At 46.1% G+C, this 21,445-nt stretch overlaps 1 protein-coding gene across 2 annotated transcripts in view; it reads right to left on the bottom strand.

The window, feature by feature from the left end:
- CELF6 (CUGBP Elav-like family member 6) overlaps window positions 1–17,070 on the bottom strand; it is a 28,272-nt gene extending 11,202 nt beyond the window's left edge. For both annotated transcript variants that reach the window (XM_036095193.2, XM_036095194.2), the window contains exons 1-3: window positions 16,785–17,070; window positions 12,957–13,039; window positions 4,288–4,336 (exon numbers count right to left, since the gene is read on the bottom strand). In XM_036095193.2, coding sequence (XP_035951086.1) covers window positions 4,288–4,336; window positions 12,957–13,039; window positions 16,785–17,046 — 394 coding nt within the window. In that variant the 5' untranslated portion in view covers window positions 17,047–17,070. The remainder of the gene's footprint in view (window positions 1–4,287; window positions 4,337–12,956; window positions 13,040–16,784) is intronic.
- Window positions 17,071–21,445: the final 4,375 nt, after the last annotated feature.

Genomic DNA, 21,445 nt, shown 5'->3' with positions numbered 1-21,445 from the left:
TCAGAGAATATTTTTAAAGTTTAAAAAAACTAATGTGGAAAGAGTGCATAGGTTGATTACTTAACCTATATCTGTACCTCAGGCATCCTGGAAACATAAATATGTGCTTGGTAAAAAAATACCGCCAAAGTTGGAGAGTAGAACAAGCGGAGCAATCACTATTATGATTTATGAATTTATTGATTTTATGTTATGAAATTTGAAAGAGAGGAAAAAATATACAGGAGTTTCAATGATTTTGAAGATTTTGCCTTAGGACTAAAAAATACTTTTCCTATAAGATTGGTACCCACAAATAAACTTATTTTTTGTGCTTCCATAGTAGAGATCATGTAAGTTAGGGAAAACCAACCACAGCCTCCATGCTGAACAGCAAGTAAAATAGACTTATTTAGTGACCACTGTCTGAAGGATTTAGGGATCCCTAGCTCTGACCTCATACAATTTGATGTTAACATTTTGAAATACACAACCCTTGAATTTTTATCCGGGGCAGACATTTTAATGTTTACATTCAAATAAATCCAAATGCTGAGGAGAGAAGTTTCTGGCACTATGTGCCTTTACTATAATTATGATATCATTTTGTTTTGGAAAATTAGGGTGCATTTTCCTTTAAGAATACCGCTCAATGCCACAGGATGTAAAATACAGGCACAGAGTACAAAGTACAGGAACAGCATGGAGAATTTATGGGAACAGGCTGAGATCATGAAAAGGCTGCTACAACATAGTCCATGAAGACGTGGACGCACAACTAACACTCTGAGTATCATCAAGTTTACAGAGGATGGTCATGGAAGAAGAGGACCCCAGAACCTTCTATCAGACAGATCCTGTTGTGTTGCTACTATTATTACATCGTAAGCATTGAATGTACAAGTGTTACCAATAATTTCTAAAAGTAATACAACATACAGTGTGTTTAAAACATAGGCTATTTCAACCATAAACCTCATGTCTATTGATTAAAGGTAAGAGAAATACTACTCTGTTGCATTGGCATCAAAATTCAAGGGAGAGAATGTAAAGTAACTATTTTCGTTAAAAAGCTCATGTGTGCACAATAGATTCTTCCTATATGCAGATGGGAAGAAATGGAAGTCTTTGGGCCAAAGAAGCAAAACTGGTAAGTTAGGTTAAGTTCTCGCGGTGCTGGTGAACTTTTAAAAGTGGAATCAGTTGCCAACAGTTAATATAATTAAAATGTAAATTGTAATTAAATCATGACAGTCTCATCCATTTAAATTTACCTACCTGGCTCCTGTAGCATTTGAGTTGGAGTTCCCTGTTTTGTGGGGCGGGGGGTAGGGGGGGGTGGGAGTCTAATAATCCCTTCCAGAAGAAAATGGTGGAATCTTGGAAGATTATACTGTGCCTTGACACTGTTTGGATTATGTCTGTATTGATACCAGTATTCTTAAAAGATATAGAAATCATTATTAATCAACTGTAAACTAAGGGATTTAATTTCAGGAATAATAAAAACATATGCAAGCATATAGGCTTAAATATATTAGGACAGGTGTGACCATTAACTCTGAAGGTTTATTGAATGTTTGGGATCACAGAGATAAGACTTGAATAGGGCAAGCTGTCCTACACTGGTGTTAAATGTTACATTTCAAAAGCAAAATTCAATACCATTTTAAAAGCTGAGTTTCCAAAGCATTAGTTTGTGTTAAAATTCAGCAGAAAGCTGAACTCACTTTAGAAGAAACATTGAAGAAAAGGAACACATTTTGATTAGTAACAAGATTATCTAACACAGATCAGTTGGTACTTAAATACTTAGAAATTGTAAAGTCCCAACTGTTTTTGCAAGACTTATTACATATGCCTCCTCTCTCCTGAAAATGTAGCAGGGAACATTTGGTGACTCTGAGTGGGAGCAGGGAAGAATTGAGAGATCTGGTCATCTAAATCTGCAAGAAGGATTATTTATGGATGCCTTTGGAGTATATACTCATTAAGAGCCATCACTTGTCAAGAAATACCTGTGCACCACATAACTACTAGAATTATGAATCGTACTGCCAGGCAGACCTCTTTTCAACTAGATTTGCTTTTCCTGCTCTCTTGAGCTGCTCTGAATCTGAACAGGTGTGTATAGGTGGGCTGCCACAGGTACAGAATTTGGCAGTGACGTGACAACTGAAAACTCTGTGCAAAAAGGGGAGGAAAATGATAAAACTTAGGCTGATGCCACTGTGTGGGGCCCAGATGATGAGGACATATGGACCAGACCAAGCAGAAGCATCATCAGAAGCATCCTTTGGAGAGCTGCCCTCACCCCAGCAAGATGTATTGGACTCCAAACGGTAAGAGTGCCCCCAGCACTGTGGACTTAGTTCCTGAACCAGATCCGAGTTGCATCATGTTCTGAACTCTGTGCATGCTATTCCTTGTGCCTAAGAACTTGCTCCCTCTCCCCTACTTTCTCTATTTGACTAGTTCTTGTTCATCCTTGAGATCTCAGCTTGAATATTACTACCTCTGGGAATCCACCTTGACCTCCCCGACTAAGATAGATGCCCCCTTGTTATTGTGCCCACAATCCCTCCAGGACTTGAAAAGCACTGATCACACTGAATAGTAATCCCTTGTTTACTATCCCCTTATAGCTCCAGAGCTCAATGAGGCCAGATGCCAGGCCTGCCTTGCTCACATCTCTATTCCTAATGTGGAATAATTTACTCAGAAGATGCTGGTTGGATGGTGGAATAAACTACAGCTCAACCCGTCTGCTTCTTGGCTCACTCACATACTCTAAACTGGCCTCTGAACTGTGGGAGTAGTTAATGTTTGTGGACAAGGCTTAGAAGATGACCAACAATGGCCAACAATGGCCTTGATGCCTAACAGAGCTTCCCAAAAGGCAGAAATTCTTGGGACGAGTGAACCAGAGGTTCCATATGGAGGCTGGAACTTCTCAAAAACCTGTCTGGAGGGGCGCCTGGGTGTCTCAGTCATTAAGTGTCTGCCTTCGGCTCAGGTCATGATCCCAGGGTCCTGGGATTGAGCCCCGCATCGGGCTCCCTGCTCAGCGGGAAGCCTGCTTCTCCCTCTCACACTCCCCTTGTTTGTGTTCCCTCTCTCGCTCGCTCTCTCTCTCTCTCAAATAAATAAATAAAATCTTAAAAAAAAAAAAAAACCTGTCTGGAAAGAATGAAGTTGGAAAGGAGGATACATATGTGAAGGGAAGGAGATACCTCCTTGGAAATATCTCTTCAAGGCAAAGTAGAACTGATAATATCTTGACCTCAAATTGAGAATCAGAGACCAGAGGTCAGATAATCTAAAAGGATAAAGGAAGGATTTCATGGAGGGAAGAACTCCACAATGGACCCATGAAGCTACCAGAGCCCCTTGTAAGTGCAGACAGGGAGCATGAAGTCTGAGAGGATGTGCAGAATTAGTAGGAGTTAATAAAGGCCTGTCAACAGGGTTCCATTCTCTCCCTGATCCGTGGGCAGCTTCTTCCACCTAACAACACCATGACTGATCTTGGGTAAGGCAGGGAGAGAATCTTATCCAAGGGAGAGAGTCAGCAGACATCAGGGCTATAGGCAGATATCCTGGAATGATATAAGACCCAAGGGTGAGAAAGACACCAAAGAACTGACACCAGAAGCTAGCATCACTTTTCCAGTATGGAAGCTGGCTGGAATGTAGCTGGTTGTCAAAAAGCACAGACTTTCTACCCCTCCTGTTGTTAAGAAGCATTGGTCTTTCTGCACCAGGAAAGAGTGCTGCTAAAAAAAAAAACCTTCAAAGACTTGCCATGGTCCTCAGTATAGAGTCAAATTCCTTCACATGGCCTGCAAATTCTGTCTTACCAGACTCATCTTTTACCGCAAGTAAACAGGCAATTGCAGTGAAGAAATGAGTGGCCCCAGTGCAGAGTGGACTGGGTCCTCTCTGATCAGAAGAATATGAAAAAAGAGAATAATTCCAGCCTGGTTTTTCAAACAAATCTGGAAGTTCCACTTGAAAAAACAGGAATGAACTCTCTCCAGGGCAAGGTGACAAGAGCCCCCTTCTTTATCTCCAGCATCTTCTTAGGCTGTTCCTGCTTCTTTTGAGTCTAGGGACCTTGGGACCCCATCCCTCCTCAGTCTGAGCTGGGAAGACTGAGCTGTTTCTGGTGCTGAGCAACTCTGGGACCCACTTTCCCCCAACCCAAGGAAGCTCTACTAATAAACCATGGGTAGGACTGACTCAAGGAGTAGGCCCACCATCCCCTACATGGGTGATACCCTGAGGTTTGTCACATAGGGAAGTTACCTCCTCGGCCCTCACTGGCAGCCGGCTTCACTTGGATCGGACGATTCATCTGAAAGACATTGGACCAACACACCCAGTCAGCATGACTGCCTGGTCCTGGCACCCTGCTTCTCTTCCCCTGGATGCATCAGGATCTAAGCCCTGGCCCCTTCGAACTCTGTACTCCACCTCTCTCATGATGGACTATAGATTTTCTCCAAGATTCTTCCTTAAACTAGGTAATTCAGAAGGTGCTGAAACCCAAAGGGTGGGGTGATAGGAAGCTTGGTGGCAAGCCAGGATGGACCGTGATGGCTAAAGAGATTCTGCTTTGGGCTCTGGCCTGGGACTACGTGAGGCCTGTCCCTCTGGCTCCTGGACCTCCTTAAAGGCTTTGGGTAAGGAGTTGGGTGGGAGGGTGGAATGGATACTGAAGATTTGTGTTTTGTTCTAAAACTGAGAATATAATTCTATATGTCATTTAGATTAAACAATCTGGGAATCAGACTTAGCGCTGTCTAGCCCAACTCTGCCTTTTCATGGTTGTATGACTTCAAGTAAGCCACCCTCTCTCAGAGTCAGCTTGTTAAATGGGGGAAAACCTTCCCCAGCTTCTGTGTCGCCACAGTTTCTACACTCACCCCCTCAGTTCCCTCCCTGAGCCCCTCTTCCCTTGAGGATGCTGGCATTCTCCAGCGCACTAACCTTGGCCCTGCTCATCCCGCTGTTCCCATTCTTCCTGGATAGTCTCGCCCACACCCACAGCCTCAGCTACCATCCCCACAGGGCTGACTCAGAGCTCTGCATCCCCAGCCCACACCTCCCTCTTGAGCTTCAGACCCATGTACCCAGCTACTTGCTGGACGTCGTGACTAGAAAGTCCCACTGGCACCTTCCACTCAACACACCCACACCAGAGCTTATCTTTTTGCCCGGACCTGATCCTTCCAGTCATCCAAGCTAGAAACCTGGAAAACAGCTTGACTCTTCCCTTTATCCCCTCCCCCACCAACCGATTTCACCTTCTAATTCATGGGTTCCCTGATCAGGGGTGGATAAGAATCACCTGGGAACCATACCAGACTCTCAAGTTGGGGGATTGTATAATTTGCAAAAGCTCCTAGGTGATTTCGACATACACCCCCACACATTCCCATCCCCCAACCACCCTGAGAGAATTCATGATTGAATCCCCATCTCACCTTCCTCTCATGGGTGTTGTGGGGATCACATGAGATATTGGGGACGCAAAAGATCTTTGTAAACTGCCAAGAGCTGGGTGCGTAGGATGTGAGGAATTATTGTTGGGGGCAGACAGCTGAGTGCCGGGAGGAAAGAACAGCGGCCTTCCCGTTCATGGAGGAAGGGGTACTGATGCCCATCTGGCCTGAGAAGGTGATGATCTGACCCCCTCCCTTCAGGAAATGCACTGTTTCTGCACCAATCAGGGCCACTCCATCCTCTACCAATGTGCTCGTTGCCGAGACAACAGGCAGCTTCCTGTTACCATAGCCACAAGTGCTACCCAGTAACCATGGTAACGCCCTGGCAGTCACAGTTGAGCAATTTCCTTTGGATCAAATTTGGGGGTGGAGGAGTGGGGAGGGCTTATTAAAAAAAAAAAAAAAGGAAAGGAAAAGAAGGAAAGGAAAGGAAAGGAAAGGAAAAGAGGCCAAGCCTGAACCAGCACAATCCCCCTCCCACCCAGGGCTCAGGATCTTATACGCTCTGACACACCCACCCGCTGGTGGTGGAGCCCCTGCCGTGTACCAGGTTTTGGGTGGGGGCCGAGACACCGACAGGACTCAGGCTGCAGTCTAGAGGGGATGACAGATCAATCCAAGCAGATCAGGGCGAGCTGGACAGGTCTGGATTGGCGGGGACCAGGGACCAGGAGGAACGGGAACCGTCCCTGGGCATGGCCACCTGTGATTGTGGAGGAGAGACCAAGAGACAGAGCCATGGAGAGAAGAGAAACAAGTAGAGATGAAGAGACACAAGAAGACAGAAATGATGAGAGAAAGAGACAGACTCAGAAAGGGGCAAGAAAAGAGAGAAATACTGGTGGATATGGGAAGGAAACGAAGGGATAAGGGGTCAGGAAGGAAAGGCAGGGAGGAGTATGACAGGGGAGAAGGAGAGAGGGGTAGAAGCCTGGGGTGGGGTGCAGTGAGGGTGAGCAAGACCATCATTATTTTATTAGTTCTTAAATAGATCCTGAGAATTTCTCCCTGGAACCTAGAGTGACAAGCACATGTGACAGCAGTGGTTTCCATGGCAGCTGCCTCCCCGGCTGGGTTTCTGGAGAGATGGAGCTCATCAGTGCTCTGGGGGACGCCCCTTTCCCCCTCCCCCGCTCTCTCACTCTTGAATGGAGAGTGGGTATTAGGTGGTATATACATGTTCCATAGATCTGGCAGAGTCCAAGCCTCAGAGTCTGGGCACCTAAGCTTTCCACCACTCGGACATGCTGCCTGCATTTCCTGAACTCTGTGAAGAGCCCCAGGCTGGGCCCTTCATTGGAGACAGCAATGACCCTTGAGATCCTATCCTCGATGACTTATAGAGTGGAAGATAATGCCACCATTTCCTAAGAGCCATTATGCACCAGGCCCTTTCTGGGACACTTTACATACATTGTCTCTAAATTCCTTCCAACTGCTCTGCAAGGTAATACCATTGTCCCTGTAGTATAGATGGGAAAGCTGAGGCTGAGGGAGGTTAAATCACTTGTCTGAGATCACAGGATGGGTAAGTGGTTGAGCTGGGATTTGTCCCCAGGTCTGTCTGATGCTGAAGACCATGTTTTTGCATTGTGCTGCTCAACTCCATTCTTAAGACATGAACACAAGCAATGAGGCATAGCGTGACCAGGGCCTTAGGAGGAGTGCAAAGTAGAGTGCTGTAGGAGAGGCTGACTCCACTGGAGAGGTTGACACAGGGAAAGCTTCACAGAGGAGGCAAAGTTTGACCTGGGCCTTGCAGGACTGGGGTCATTGGGCCATGTGGAGATAATGGGAGTGATAGAGCTGGAGGCTGAACACTCCAGATGGCTGGGGGGTGGAAAGGGAGCTGCAAGTCTGCAGGAGCAAGGATTCTGGTAAGTACCTGGCGCGGAGGTAGCCAGGGTAGAGCAAATTGCTTCTGAGTCATATAGATGTGGATTTAAATTGTGGCTCCATCACTGGCAACTTCTCTAAGGTCTTTGAGCCTCAGTATCCACATTAGTAAAAGAGGGAATCATGATCCAAGGGTGTAAAACTAAAAGGTAGCCAATGACCAGATTGGGGCAGATTGTGAAAACCACAACAAGAAATTTTGGCTTTGTTACATTTCAAAGGCAATAGGGATCCAGGGAAGGATATTAAGTGGGGAAAGATCCCATGAGCTGTCACTATGCAGAAAAAAAGATTGGAAAGGGAAAGGTTAGAGGTGGGAAGATCAATGATACAGGTAAGTGGTGAGGGTGACCTGGACCAGGGCAGAAGGAAATGGACAGATTCAAGAGATGTTTAGGATGAATTAACTGGACTAAAGTTCTATTGGATGTGGGAACTGAGGGAGAGAAGGAAATATTGGCTGACTTCTAGGTTTATGGCTTAGGTGTTGAGGAAGTTGGCAGTTTGGGAGTTTGGAGATGCAGGGAAGGTCCCAGGGGAGGAGCCCAAGAGGATGAGGACAGAGTTGGGGAGAGTGGTTCTTCTTTGGTCCCCACTGGGAAGTGGTTAGGGAGGACACCTGGGATTTAGGTATACTCTGTGTGACTGGAGGAGAAAGAGAGCTGGCTGCATGAACTGCCTAAGCGACACTACCCTGCCTCGTTCTTGCCACAGCCAGGGGAAGGATGTGGAAGTAGGGTGAGGTAATCACAGTTCCGCCTTGAGGAAAAGAGGGCATTGCATCCTTGGCCAAGAATTTGTCATGGGACCTCAGGTGAGCTCCTGCCCTTGGCTGAGTACCTATTCCCTTGAGAGTTTCCCAGGTAGCGTCCAGGCCCACGTCTGCTTCAGGGCCCAGACCTGCCAGGGAAATCAAGGGAGAGAATGTCAGAAAGAGGAGAGAACCTATTCCAGGCGGTGGAATGGGGCAGTTTGGAGGCAGCACAGACATGTATGAGGCCCTGGTACTTTGGCTCCCGTGAGCAGAAGGGAAGGCAAGGCCCTACCCCTTTTCCCTGCTTGACTTGCCTAAAATTCCTGCTTTGGGCTCAGCCTTGCCCTCTTCAGACAATTCTGATTTGATGTCAACTATTCCTTACACTTAGCACTTGTGCCCTCAACCTCTTACCCCCCTTATGGAAAGAATACTTATCAGGATTACTGGTGGGTCTAAGAGAGGTGTCATGGATGCAGGGAAGAGAGAGGCAGAGAAAAAGCAAACTTCACAATTTTCAGCTCTCTGTTCTACCTCACCCTCTCTTCTAATCCAATCCACTGCCAAGTCCCACTAGTTCTAGCATGTATATGGATATCCTAAATAGCTCTTAAGTCTATCCTCTCCTCCCCATTCCTGCCCTATCCCCAGCTCTAGGCCAGCATCATCATTCAGCTGCACTCAAGCAACAGTGTCCTAAAGGATCATCTGCCTCCAGTGTTCCTTTCTCTCTAACCCAACCATCATACTATAGCTGGAATGAACTTTTAAAACCAGTCCCTCACTCTTCCCTGATTAAAATCCACCCATGGTTCCCCATTGCAAGGCTCCCAATAAAGCCCAAGATCCTAAGACTGGCAGTCCAAACGTGTGAGTCCTGCCTCCCTTGCTGCCCCAAATACATAATACTCTCCATTCACATGGAGCCTTGGCTGTCTTCATTGGACACCTTTCCTGCCAGTTCTCACACTGTACCCAGAATTCCAGAAACTGCCTTGTCTTTTAGCTTTCTAGACCCTCAAATGTGATGAAATACGGTCATAATTGGGCTCAGGTAGCATTTCCTCTGCAAAGCATCTCCTCTCTCTCTACTCTTGATGCTTCTTTTATGTGCCCAGGTGTAAACTGCACTGAGATGCAATGAGTTATTTTTGGCCTGGAAAAAGCTCCTTGAGGGCAAAGGTTCTGATTTACTCACTAGGCAGCTGCTAGCACATACAGTGCCTTTGTGTGAGTTACAAAAAGGCGCTCCCCCAACTCTGTGGATGAATTAGAAAAAAATGTGCCTCTTCCTTTGGGCTGACACAGCCCTGTGATAATGTTCATGGCTTGGCCAATAGAGCATGGCTGAATTTTAGCTCCCACTTGCCCTTTCCACACAGCTGTTTTGTGCAGGGCACAACCTGCAAAAGCAAATGCACTCAATCGTCTGTCTCCTTCACAGTGTTTGAAGGGATGAATGCCCAAGGGAAAGGAGGTCATGAGCAGGGAGAGAGACAAGTAGGGGGGCACTCTCTGGGCTAAGGTTGGGCCCACCTTCTTTAGGTAGATTCTGGAGCCTAAAATGAGGCTGTAAGAAGTAGCTTCAGCTTTATGGAGAAGAAGCTACAGAAGATGGGACAGACCATTGAGGTTTAAGGAAGTCCTGAGTAGGGAGCCAAGTTTTGATAGGTAACAGAAATTAGCAGGTACTTGTGGAGGGAAGTCAAAGGGAGGTCCCAGCCCAGTAGATACTATGAAATTGTCCCTAGGGGGTTCAGGCTTTCTCTTGGGGGAGACTCAACCTTTCCTGCTCTCAGAGTGACAGTCCTGCCTGTCTCTAGTAGGAGCCCAGATTCAAGTCTTTCCCTGCTTCTCCAGCAGATGGCAGCTGTGCCCAGGACCCAGTGCCTACAGGGAGCTGGACACCCTCCTCCCTTCATGCTGGTGGGCCTGAGGCCAGGTGACTAAAGCTGCTGCTGCCCCTGGCAGGCCCAGAGGAAAGACTGATGGCACGGACATTGCTTGGCTGGCCAACAGAGCCATTGATTTTCATTTAGGAGAATAATTAAATATTAATTTTCACTTTGTTAAGCTGGAAAGGGTGAATAAAGCCATCCTGGTAGTACAAAGCCAGGCCATGTTGGAAGCCTGCGGATGAAAGGGTGGGAGAGGGCAGATGTACCCAGTCATGATCCCCTCCAGAACCTTAGACCCCTGTCTGCCACCAGGTTGGCACAGGTAATAGTGTAGTGGTTAAGTGAATGAGTTCTGGAGCCAGACTACCTGGATCTTCCCAGATCTTCCTACTAGTAGCTACATAATCTTGGGCAAGTCACTTGTTTCCTTTGACTGAATTTCCTCATCTGTAAAATGGGAAGGCCAATAATACCTTCTTCATAGAGGAATAAATGACTTTGAACATGCAAAATACTAGGAACACTGTCTGGAATCAACAAATGCTAGTTATTATTCTCTTTTCTCCTTCAGAAATTATTCCACTGGTCTAGAGCTTCACAACTCTTATCTCAGGTGCCTTCAGCCTCATACAGTCCTCCCTTTGTGGAGCCCTGTGGCTGGTTGAAGAGGGTTTTGCTTTTTTTTTTTTTTAAAGATTTTATTTATTTATTTGACAGAGAGAAAGCACAAGTAGGCAGAGAGGCAGGCAGAGGGAGAGGGAGAAGCAGACTCGCCACCGAGCAGGGAGCCTGACGCGGGGCTCGATCTCAGGACCCTGGGATCATGACCTGAGCCGAAGGCAGCCACTCAACCGACTGAGCCACCCAGGCGCCCCCCCCTTTTTTTTAATTCGAAAGTTCATTTTAATTTTTTCAGGGCTTCCATTTGCTATCAGGATGAAGTCCAAATCCCACAGCCTGGCATCCAAAGTTTCCTCTTCCACCACTGCCCTCTGGTGGATCTTCTCTCTGGCCTGGCCCATGCTCACACGGGCCCTCCTCCACACTCCCAACCCCATTTCACACCCATCTTGTTCCTTCTGTCTCTGCACCTTTACCATGCTGTTTCCCACATGGAATGTTACAGTTTGTCTCAGTGCCTTTCAGTTTTAGCAGCAGAAGTCATTTACTCCCATGGCTGGATGAGTAATAACTTCTACTACTAGCCCTACGAATGCTGCTGTTACTATTACTACTACTACCACCACAAGCTAACCCATATTGAGTGCTTGTTTTCTACCAAGAACTGTGCCAGGTACTTTATGTGAGTTAGTTCATTTAATTATTATAACAATTCTATGAATTCGGTTTTACATAGGAGGATGCTTAGGCTTAGAAGTAAAGACTTGCCATAGGCCATACACAGAGTTAGTGAGTGGTAGGGCCTGGATCCACACCCAGGTCTGTCTGACTCCAGAGCCTATACACAGAGACTTGGTGAGGGTTAATACATTGGTGTTACTTGACGCTGAGTCTTCAAGCGTGAGGCTCAAGATGCTTCAATTACTGGGATTGGTCCTACGAGCTGATGGTCTACTAACAGCTTGATCAGCTCTAGGCAAAGCTTGTGCCATTGCTGGACAGCTTCAATTCAGAAAAGTGATATCTTTATACTGAGCTGAAATTAGAGTGTCTGTTCTTTATACCCACTGATCCTGATCCTGCCCTCTAGAGCCACCCATGGAAAACCAAATCCCTCTTCAGAATCTGAAGGTGGTTGCCCCCACCCCAACAGTAATATTTATTGAGATCTTACTCTGTGCCAGGTACTTGCTAAGCCTCAGTTAATCCTCATGATAGCCCAATGAGCTCTTAGTATAACCCACTCCTTATAGATGAGGAAATTGAAGCTCAAGAGTCTAAGTAATGTATGTGGAGACACAAAACTTAAATGACAAAACTGGGATTCAAATCTAGATTTGTGAGAATCAAAAAGTAGTATTTTTAATCATCACATTGTGATGCCTCCCTATTAAAGCTCCCATTAAACCCTATCTTCTCCAGCCAAATATCTCCAATTTCTTCAAACCATCATCCATGACATATTTTATGTCCCTATCCCATCCTGGTCACTTTCTGATAGGCTAATGATCCTCTTAAGTCTGAAGTTTAAAACTGGACATAGTCCCAGGCTTGGCCTGCTCAGGGCATTTGAATAATGCTTTTGTTGTAGACACATCACTCCTTTGACAAGAGAAAATGAGGCTCTGTTGTACGATTTGCTCTTGGTGAACCCACACTAGTTCCTAACAGTCACCATTCTCTTCCTGTCACATGGTCCATAGGTCCCACTTTGCTTTTTGTCCAGTGATTAGCCATTAGCTAAGGCCATACCAGGTGCCATTGATATATAATGGCCTAACTGCACACATATAATCAGGTCCTCCTAGCTTTAACCAAGTGTTTGGGGGAAAGCAATCTTGGTGAGTCAAGGCACCAAAAAAAAAAAAAAAAAATTACAGGAAGAGGACAGAGAGAAGTGCTATAAAGGACCCTAGAACTGGAAAAAATAGGATACCAGCCCAGCAGAGTCTCTACCCCATGTATCTGCATATATTCTCACACCAGGGACAAATGATACATTAAGCCATGATTTTAGCCAAGGCTGACAAATTCTAGCATAGCCCACAACACTGACACCTCTCTGAAAAGATACGGTGGAACACTTGGCCCAAGTGTTAAGCCCATTTCTTTGAGCCAGAAGACTAAATATAACAAAGAACCTATAGCTGTTCAGGGCACAGGTAAGCCAACTCTTAGAAAGGTGACTCTGCTTCTAGTTCCTGGTCCCAACCCAGCCCCTACATGCTACTTTGGCATGCACATAGGGCATGTCCCCAGCCTGAGGTGATCCCCACCCCCCAACCCTGGTGGACTTACCCCTGGCAGGGTCTTCTGCTCGTGCAGTGCACTCTGGGCCTTGAGAGCAGAGTCCCGGGCGCAGTAGGTGAGGAAGGCACAGCCTGGGGAGGAAGAGGCTGGCTCAGGGGGTTTCCTGAAACCCCCAAATACTCTTCCTGGAAAGACCCCATTAAGTGACAAACTCAAGGCCACTCTCCTTTAACAAGGGCACTGCTCTGAGAAGCCTTCTCTGCCTCCCACCTTCTCTGAAGGGAGGGGCTTCATGTGTCTGAGTCCCAGACTCTGGCTCTCTCTCATTTGCTCCTGGCTTCTTGCCTAGGGAATATGTGTACCCACATCCAGCCACATGCTCATACAATCCCACATCTTCCCTCCCCACTCCAGCCGTAAGTCCGGTTGGGGTTAAACCTCCCTAAGCAGCTTTGCCTTCAGCTTTAACCCCAGCCTCTCCCTTCCTTTTCGGATTCATACTCACAGAGTCTCCCAGAATCAACCTCAATTCCTTCCCAACTCAGTTTCAGATGGGAGGAGGCAAAAAAGAGGAAGAGGGTTGGGAGCCAAACCCAGGACCCCACAACTTCTTCTTAATGCCTCCCTCCTCCAAGTTTGAAGCTGAGGAATGGGTTAATTTGAGGCTTGCAAGATGGGGCTGATTTAAGGACCTTCTGTAGAGAGGAGCTTTCAGGGACCTCCAATCCTATCCAAGGAGCTTGATCTGTCAGCTCTCCCAGTACTTCAAGATAGGGCCTGTTAAAGGGTTATTGTGCCCAAAATCTTACTTCTCTAAAAGAGCCAGTAGTTATGGGACAGAGAAGGAGACTAGGTTGAGCCAAAGGATCAGTCCTACTCTTCTTTAGGTTCAGCCTCAGAAACTGTAGCCTGCTAGGACGCACTGAGGCAGGGTTCTCCTCTTTTCCAACAGTCATTGAGCACTCACTCATTCAGAAAATATTTGTTGAATACTTACTTATTACAGTGGGGCATTATAACGGGCTTGGGGATGAAGTGGTAACAAGACAGACACGTTCCCTACTCCCATGGGGATTATGTAAAGAATCATGAGGGGAATGTAATTTGAGTCCAAAGGTTGAGGAATGCTTCAAAGAACACATTGAATCCTCGATAGCAAATAGGGCTTAACCAGGTGACAAGAAGAGTGGTGATTATTTCAGGCTGAGGGAATAGCACATATGAAGACTGAGGCAAGAATTTGATGTCTTGGGGAAATGGATGGAAAACTAGTATGATTGGAGATTGGTGAAAGGAGGCAGAGTGGACGGTGAGGTGTGCAGGGATCAGGTCATCTATAACTTTGTATGCCTCAGTCTGGATTTTGAACTTTTACCTAAGAGCAATGAAGAGCCACTAAAGGATTTTAAGCTGGGATCTGACATGATAAGATCTATGTTTTCAAAAAGAGCCTTCTGAGTGTAGGAAGGAGAAAGACTGAAGGAAGAGAAAGTGGATGTGAGAGCTTCATGAAGTTTTCTACTTAGACCTCAGCAGACTAGGAAGGCAAATGGAACATTTTTTCTGATGTCTTCTATGTGGCTGCCCCCTTAGGGTGGGTGGCTATCTGTTATTCATTAAATTAAAGGGACCTTAGAGAACACCTGAGACAAACTCCTATTGTATCAATAGGGAAACTGAACCCAGAGAGTGTGTCAGTGGCAGAATAGGGTTTGGAATCTCCTAACTCCTAGGCTGACGTTGTTTTCAAAGCACCGTGGCTGCCTCCCTCAGTTCCCAGTCATCAAAAGGAAAATGAGTCACTCTGGCTTTTGGATATCGCTGTTGCTGTGGAGAAAGTGGGGAAGATGTTGACTTGGAGACCCTCCCCAATTATCTTGCAAGGCAACCCTGCCTTGGAGAACTTCGGTTTGGTTTGGGGATAAATCACCAAACACCTGATTTTGCTTACATCTCTGCTCCATCTTCTGCCACTCAGCCATATCAGCTGACGTCAGAACTGGGCAGGGCCAGGGCCCTGTCCGAAAGGTTCAGGGGCCCAACTGCTGCCCAAAGGAGCCCCATGTGGACTACCTGGGGTAGGTGGTGGAAGAAGGAGGGATGGAAAGACAGAGAAGCATGGATTGAGGGAGAGACACATGAAAATAAAAAACAGGAAGAATTAGAGCTAAATGGAGAGGGAGAAAAAGGATGAGGGAACAATTCAGAGACTCTGGTGGTATTTGAATGAGAAGAGTGAGAATTAAAGGTATCTTATACACTTCTCTTATTGTACAGATGGCCCAGAAAGATTATCTTGTGCTTACATACTGAAATAAATGTCTAGAAAATAAGAAAGCGAGTTGCTATGGATGGATGGACAGCCAGGCAGTTGGACTGCATTAGAAGGAATCTGGATGGTATAGTCTTATTCTTCCATGCCCCTTTTAAAGTAACCCTACCCCAAAGTATCAAAGACACATTGCTACCTCGCTGGTCCCAGATCTTCTGTGGGCATTTTTGTGAAACCCCTGTGTAAGTGTGCCTAGGAACTTTCCAAGGCCTCCCAGTTGAAAAGAGGTGGTAGCCTGATTCCAACTCTCAGCCCTTAGGAAAGTACCTTTAGCTATTACCCAGGGCCCACCACTTTTCTCCTAGGAAAATCATGGAGAATAGTTGGTGACCCTTCCCCCTCAAATCCTGAAACTGAAGCATGGTGAAGGTGGGGAGAGGTAGAGGTGTCTCTCCTCAAATAATTTCCTTCCCCAGCCCATGTATGACATGTGACTCTGGCTTTCTTACTCTAGCCCAGCCTGGACAGACTTTTCTGCATGTAAACAAGCCTCCTCCCTCTCTCTACAGGAAGAAAGGGGTGTGGCTGGACAGGATTGTGGTGCCTGTCTCTCTAGCAAGGGCAGGGAGAAAATCTCTTCTGCCTCTTCAACCTGACCCACCCTGAGGCTCTGGTTCACAGGCTCTGCTCCGGGACCAGCCTGTGAAGGAGGGAAAGCAGGAGGCCATAAAGAGGATTGGGGAGGGGTAAAGATGAGGCACCAGAGTGGGGAGATTAAAGGATAAAAGAAATGTGGGTTCAGCTGACAGGAAACCTGAAATGAGGGGGCACAAGGTGACAGATTTTCCCAGCTGAGGTCAGGGTTCTGGACTCAAGTCAGAAGAGGCAGAGTGTTGGCATTCTGTCAGGGGGTTGGAGAGATTGGGTTATTGTCACACGTAAGGGTGGAATTTGGAGCCGAGGGCCTCCTCGAGGAGAATTGGATTTGGTGAGTTAGCCAGGCCTGGATTCTGAAGAAGGGAGGACTTTGGGTTGGGGAGGGGTGGTTAGCAGTCTGCATTAAAGGAAGGCTCTGTGGGGGTTGACTGAGCTTGGAGGCCAGAATGAGGGGTACAAGTCCAAGATGTGTGTGCGGGTGGTTAGGCCTGAGTGGGGGGTGGCACCAGATTGGGGGAGGAGGTCAGAAATGATTGGGTCCAGGGTTTGGGAGATTGAGGGTATTAGAGACCAAAAGGTCAAATAAGTTTCCTAATTCCAGGATTTGGGGTGTCTGATGAGAGCGATGGAGGGAGGTCCAACTGAAAGGTCGGGACTGTTGGGATGTGAGAGGTGAAGGGTAGGGAGTTAGAGGTTAGAGTGGAGAACATGTCAGGGGATCAGAGTGATGATCAGTGGGAGGATGTCAGAGAGAAAATTCTGGGTTGGGGGTTTTGTGATCTGGGGAGGAGACTGGGCTGAAGTGGGACTGGTATTGGACTGGTGTTGGACTGACTCTAGGCAGAGCTAAGGTTGGGGCTGCGGTTGAGGCTGGGGTTTGGGCCGGGCCCACTCTAATCGGATTGGGGCAGGGCTGGGCTGGGCTGGGCTGGGCTGACCCCGCGCACCTTTGTGGAGGCCGGTGAGCCGGTCCTTCAGCACCGTCAGCTCGTAGATGCGGCCGAATTCCTCGAACAGCGGCTTGAGGTCCTGCTCGTCCAAGCCCCGCGGGATCTGCCCCACGAAGAGCTTGATGGCGTCGTGGTCCTTCATGGGCACGGCAGGACCGGGGTTTAGCCCGCTCATGCCGACGCCGCTGTCCGCGGTGCTGAAACCCAGGCGCGGGCCGGGGCCGGCGGGCGGCGCAGACCCTCCGGGCGCCGCGGCCATATCCCCGCCCGGTCCGCCCTCCCGCCGGTCCCACCAGTCCCGCCTGTCCCGCCGTCCCCTCCCTGGACCGATGGCGAGGGCCAGGGGGGAGGGGGCGGGGTCCGGGCTGCGGGGGCGGGGGGGCTGCACAGGGGGCGGGGTCCGGGTGGAGGGGCGTAGAGGGGGTGGGGCGGGCTGGAAAGGGGCGGGGCCGGGGGCGGGGCAGGACCGGGCCGAGGCGGCGGGACGCTGGGGTCTGGGTTGAGGTCCCCGCGCGGCGCTATCCGTGCTCCCGCCCGAGCTCTCCCGGAGCCGAGCCCCGAGCCCCAGCCCCCGTGCTTGGTGACGTCAGGCAGCCGGCCGCCGAGTCTACGCAAATGATTTGCATAATGAGGAGGCAGCGACCAATCAGAGCTGGAGTTGACCGGGCTCGGCTGGGGGCGGGAGGGGCGGCTGGGCTCACGCGCTCCTGTTCGCCATGGCAACTGGACCCTCGGACGCCCTGTGTGTGTCGAGTGTGTGCGGGCGTGGCTGTGGATCGCGCGTGTGCGCCTTGGACCGCGTGAGGGGAAGTAGCTTCGTCATGCGTGGTGATGTCTGCGGGAGTTGGAGCTAGCCCCCTCCTCACACACAGACACACACGCAGCCACACACACCTCCAATCACTGGAGCGTTTCCTGCGGGGGTGGATGGGGATTCCTCTTCTTCATTACCACTACCAAAGCCAGTTCCTCAGAGCCGATCCCACCCCGCCCCATCACACTTCTCTCTTCGGTGTCTTCTCTTCCTTAACCATGAGCCTCAAACACGTTCGTCTCCCCTGCATCCCCCCCAAAATAAAAGTAAAAAATAAATTCTTAATGAGAGAAAAAAAGAATAAAACAAAACAAAACTCCAAAACATTCCTTGGACACGGATTCCTCCGCAGGAGAGTGAGGGAACTTATATTAGCCACATTTTCTCAGTTGTCTCGTTCATCCCAATTCCGTGAGCTCAGAAGTGTTATCCTCCTTCTCCGGAAAAGGAGCTGCGGGTCTGAGAGTTAAGGAGGTCAGGACAGGCCCGCCCCTGACATCCGCTGGGCCCAGGGTAAGAGAAGAAAGGGGAGATAGACATACCGTGTATCTAAATATTTAAAAGATACAAATCAAGTTACAATTTGTTAAATATGTTCGCCTCTTATTTTCACAAATATACGTCTATAATTAAAATAAAAAGTATGTGTAGAGCGGTTTTTTATACAGCTGAAAGTTGGCAAAATATCAGAGCTGATGGAATCTTACTACTCTTGTTTATGTTTGACTGTTCTCTTGATAGGCTAGTGATGTTTGAACAGAAGAATCCAATAGAGATAAATAATTTATAAATTCTATAATTATTTCATAAATTTTTTTTCTTGCTTTCTTTCAACAAAATTGCTAACCTCTGCTGATTGACCACTCCAAGAAACCATTAAAGAGCAGCGGTAGTAATCGGAATTAACAAAATATTCTTACGGAAACATTCAAATTCAGAAATAAATTGTGATTTTTTTATTTTTTTAACTTTTAATAAAAGCTACCCCTTTTAATTACCTAATTATAAAGTGTGTTACCAGAATATTTCACTTTCGTTCAGTTTGATGTATTTTTTAACTTCCTTGAAACTTGCTCTTTGACCCATGGATTATTTATAACTGTATTGTTTAGTTTCCAAGTGTTTGGAGACTTTACTGTTATCTTTCTGTAATTGTTTTCTAGTTTGAGTTCATTTTGGTCAGAAATAATCTGTACGATTTCAATTCTTTTATATTTGTTGAGGTTTTGTTACCCTCAGAGCATGAGCAAACTCAGTAAATGATTTGTTGGTGCTTGAAAAGAATGTATATTCTGCTGTCGTTGGGTGGAGTGTTCTATAAATGATCATTAGAACCTGTTGCTTGATGATGTTGTTGAGTTCTTTTATATTCTTGCTGACTTTATGGGCAGTTGTTTTATCAACGGTTACTTGTGAATTTAACTATTTCTCCTTTCAGTTCTATTAGTTTTTGCTTCACATGTCTTGTAGTTCTGTTGATTGGTTCATACAAATTTGGAATTGCTATGTCTTGTTGGTGAATTGACTCTTTGATCATTATGTAATGTCATTCTCTGTTCCAGATAAATTTCTTGCTCTGAGATCTACTTTTATCTGATATTAATATAACCACCCCTGATTTATTCTGGTTAATGTTTGCCTATCTTTTCCCACCGTTTTATTTTCAACCTACCTATACTGTTATATTTGAAGAGAATTTCTTGTAGACAGCATATAATTGGGTCATTAAAAAAATCCAAGCTGCCAATCTTCATCTTTTAATTGCTGTATTTGGACCATTTACATTTAATGTAATTATCCATATGTTAGGGCTTAAATCGCCACTTAGTTTTTTTGTTTTGTTTTGTTTTGTTTTTTTAAGATTTTATTTATTTATTCGAGATAGAGCGAGAGTGAGCAAGAGAGAGAGAGAGAGAGAGAGAGAGCATGAGTGGGGGGAGGGGCAGAGGGAGAGGAAGAAGCAGGATCTCCACTGAGCAGAGAGCCCAACATGGGGCTCGATCCCAGGACCCTGGGATCATGACCTGAGCCGAAGGCAGACACTTAACCAACTGAGCCACCCAAGGGCCCCAGTTTCTTTATTTTCTTTTGTCTTTTGCCTTCCTAAGGGTTATTTGTTCCTTATTCTATGTATATCATACAGAAATATCACAGTTTACCGGTGTTAAAATTTTACCAGTTCAAGTGAAGTACAGAAAACTTACCTACTTTTAAGTCCTTTTATATTCCCTCATTTATAATATAAGGGTCTTAAATATGTTCTCTCCATATTTTTTTTCTTTTAAAGATTTTATTTATTTGACAGAGAGAGACACAGCAAGAGAGGGAACACAAGCAGGCAGAGCGGGAGAGGAAGAAGCAGACTTTCCGCAGAGCAGGGAGCCCGATGCGGGGCTCGAACCCAGGACCCTGGGATCATGACCTGAGCCAAAGGCAGACACTTAACTACTGAGCCACCCAGGCGCCCCTGTTCTCTCCATATTTTGATAACCACATAAGACAATGTTATTCAAGAAAAATTTGGAAAACTCAAAAGGAGCAGTAAAGCTTCTTGTATACACCCATACTTTTGTTCTTTCCATTGTTCCTTCCTCCTTCCAGATAATCCAAGATTCCTTCTTTTATCATTTCATTTACATGTAAAAAAGTTCTTTAGCCATTCTTTTAAGGTAGTTGTACCGGTGATGAATTCTCTAAGTTTTCCTTCATCTGAAAATGTTTTGATTTCTTCTTCTTTCCTGAAGGAAATTTTTGCAGATATAGAGTTCTAGTTTGACAGTTCTTTTCTTTCAGCACCTAAAAAATGTTGTGCCACTTTTTAAAAATGGCATCCATAGTTTCTGATGAGAAATCTTTTATCATTCAAATTGTTTCCCAATTGGTAAGGTGTCATCTCTTTTTTTTTTTTTCTGCTTTTGCAATTGTTACCTTTGTCTTTAGTTTTCAGAAGTTTGACCATGATGTGTCTTTTTTTTTTTTTTTTTTTTTAGAGAGAGAGAGGGTGAGGGGCAGAGGGAGAGAGAGAATCTCAAGCAGGTTCCATGCCCAGTCCAGAACCCAATGCAGGGCTTGACCTCACGACCCTGAGATCATGACCTGAGCTGAAACCAAGAGTTGGACACTTAACTGACTGAGCCATCCAGGCACTGCCGACTGTGATGTGTCTTGATGCGGATTTCTTTAGCTTTATCCTGTTTTGGCTTTGCTCTGATTCTTTAATCTATAGATTTTTGCCTTTTGCTAAATTTTTATCATTTTTAGCCATTATTTCTTTAAGTACTTTTACAGCCCCTTCCTCTTTCCCCTTTTTCTCCAGGATTATGATGACAGGAATGTTAGATCTTTTGTTATAATCCCATAGGTCCTTGAGGCTCTGTTAAATTTTTTAAGTCTATTTTCCCTCTGTTGTTCAGATTGGGTAAGGTCTATTCTGTCTTCAAGTTCACTGATTCTTTCCTCTGTTATCTACATTCTGATGTTGAGCCCATCTCATGAGTTATTCATTTTGGTTGTGGTATTTTTTCAGTTCTCAATTTTCCATGTGGTTCTTATTAATATCTTCTACTTCTTTGCTGAGACTTTCTATTTTTTTTTAAATTTGTTTCAAGTGTGTTTGTAATTGCTTCTTGAAGCATTTTATGATGGCTGTTTTAAATCTTTGGCAGTTAATTCCAATATCTATTTCATCTCAGTGTTGATTCCTATTATGAGACGGGGTATTTTTTTTTTTATGAAACTCTGAATATTTACGATTTCTTTTTTAGCAGGTCTCCTTTGACCCTACACTAGTTGAAAAACACAGTCTTGTTACTGACAGGTGGGGGTTTAAGTGCAGGTTTCCTAC

Source organism: Halichoerus grypus, chromosome 8 (assembly GCF_964656455.1).
Source record: "Halichoerus grypus chromosome 8, mHalGry1.hap1.1, whole genome shotgun sequence".
NCBI lineage: Eukaryota > Metazoa > Chordata > Mammalia > Carnivora > Phocidae > Halichoerus > Halichoerus grypus.
This window is presented reverse-complemented; position numbering and strand designations above follow the sequence as displayed.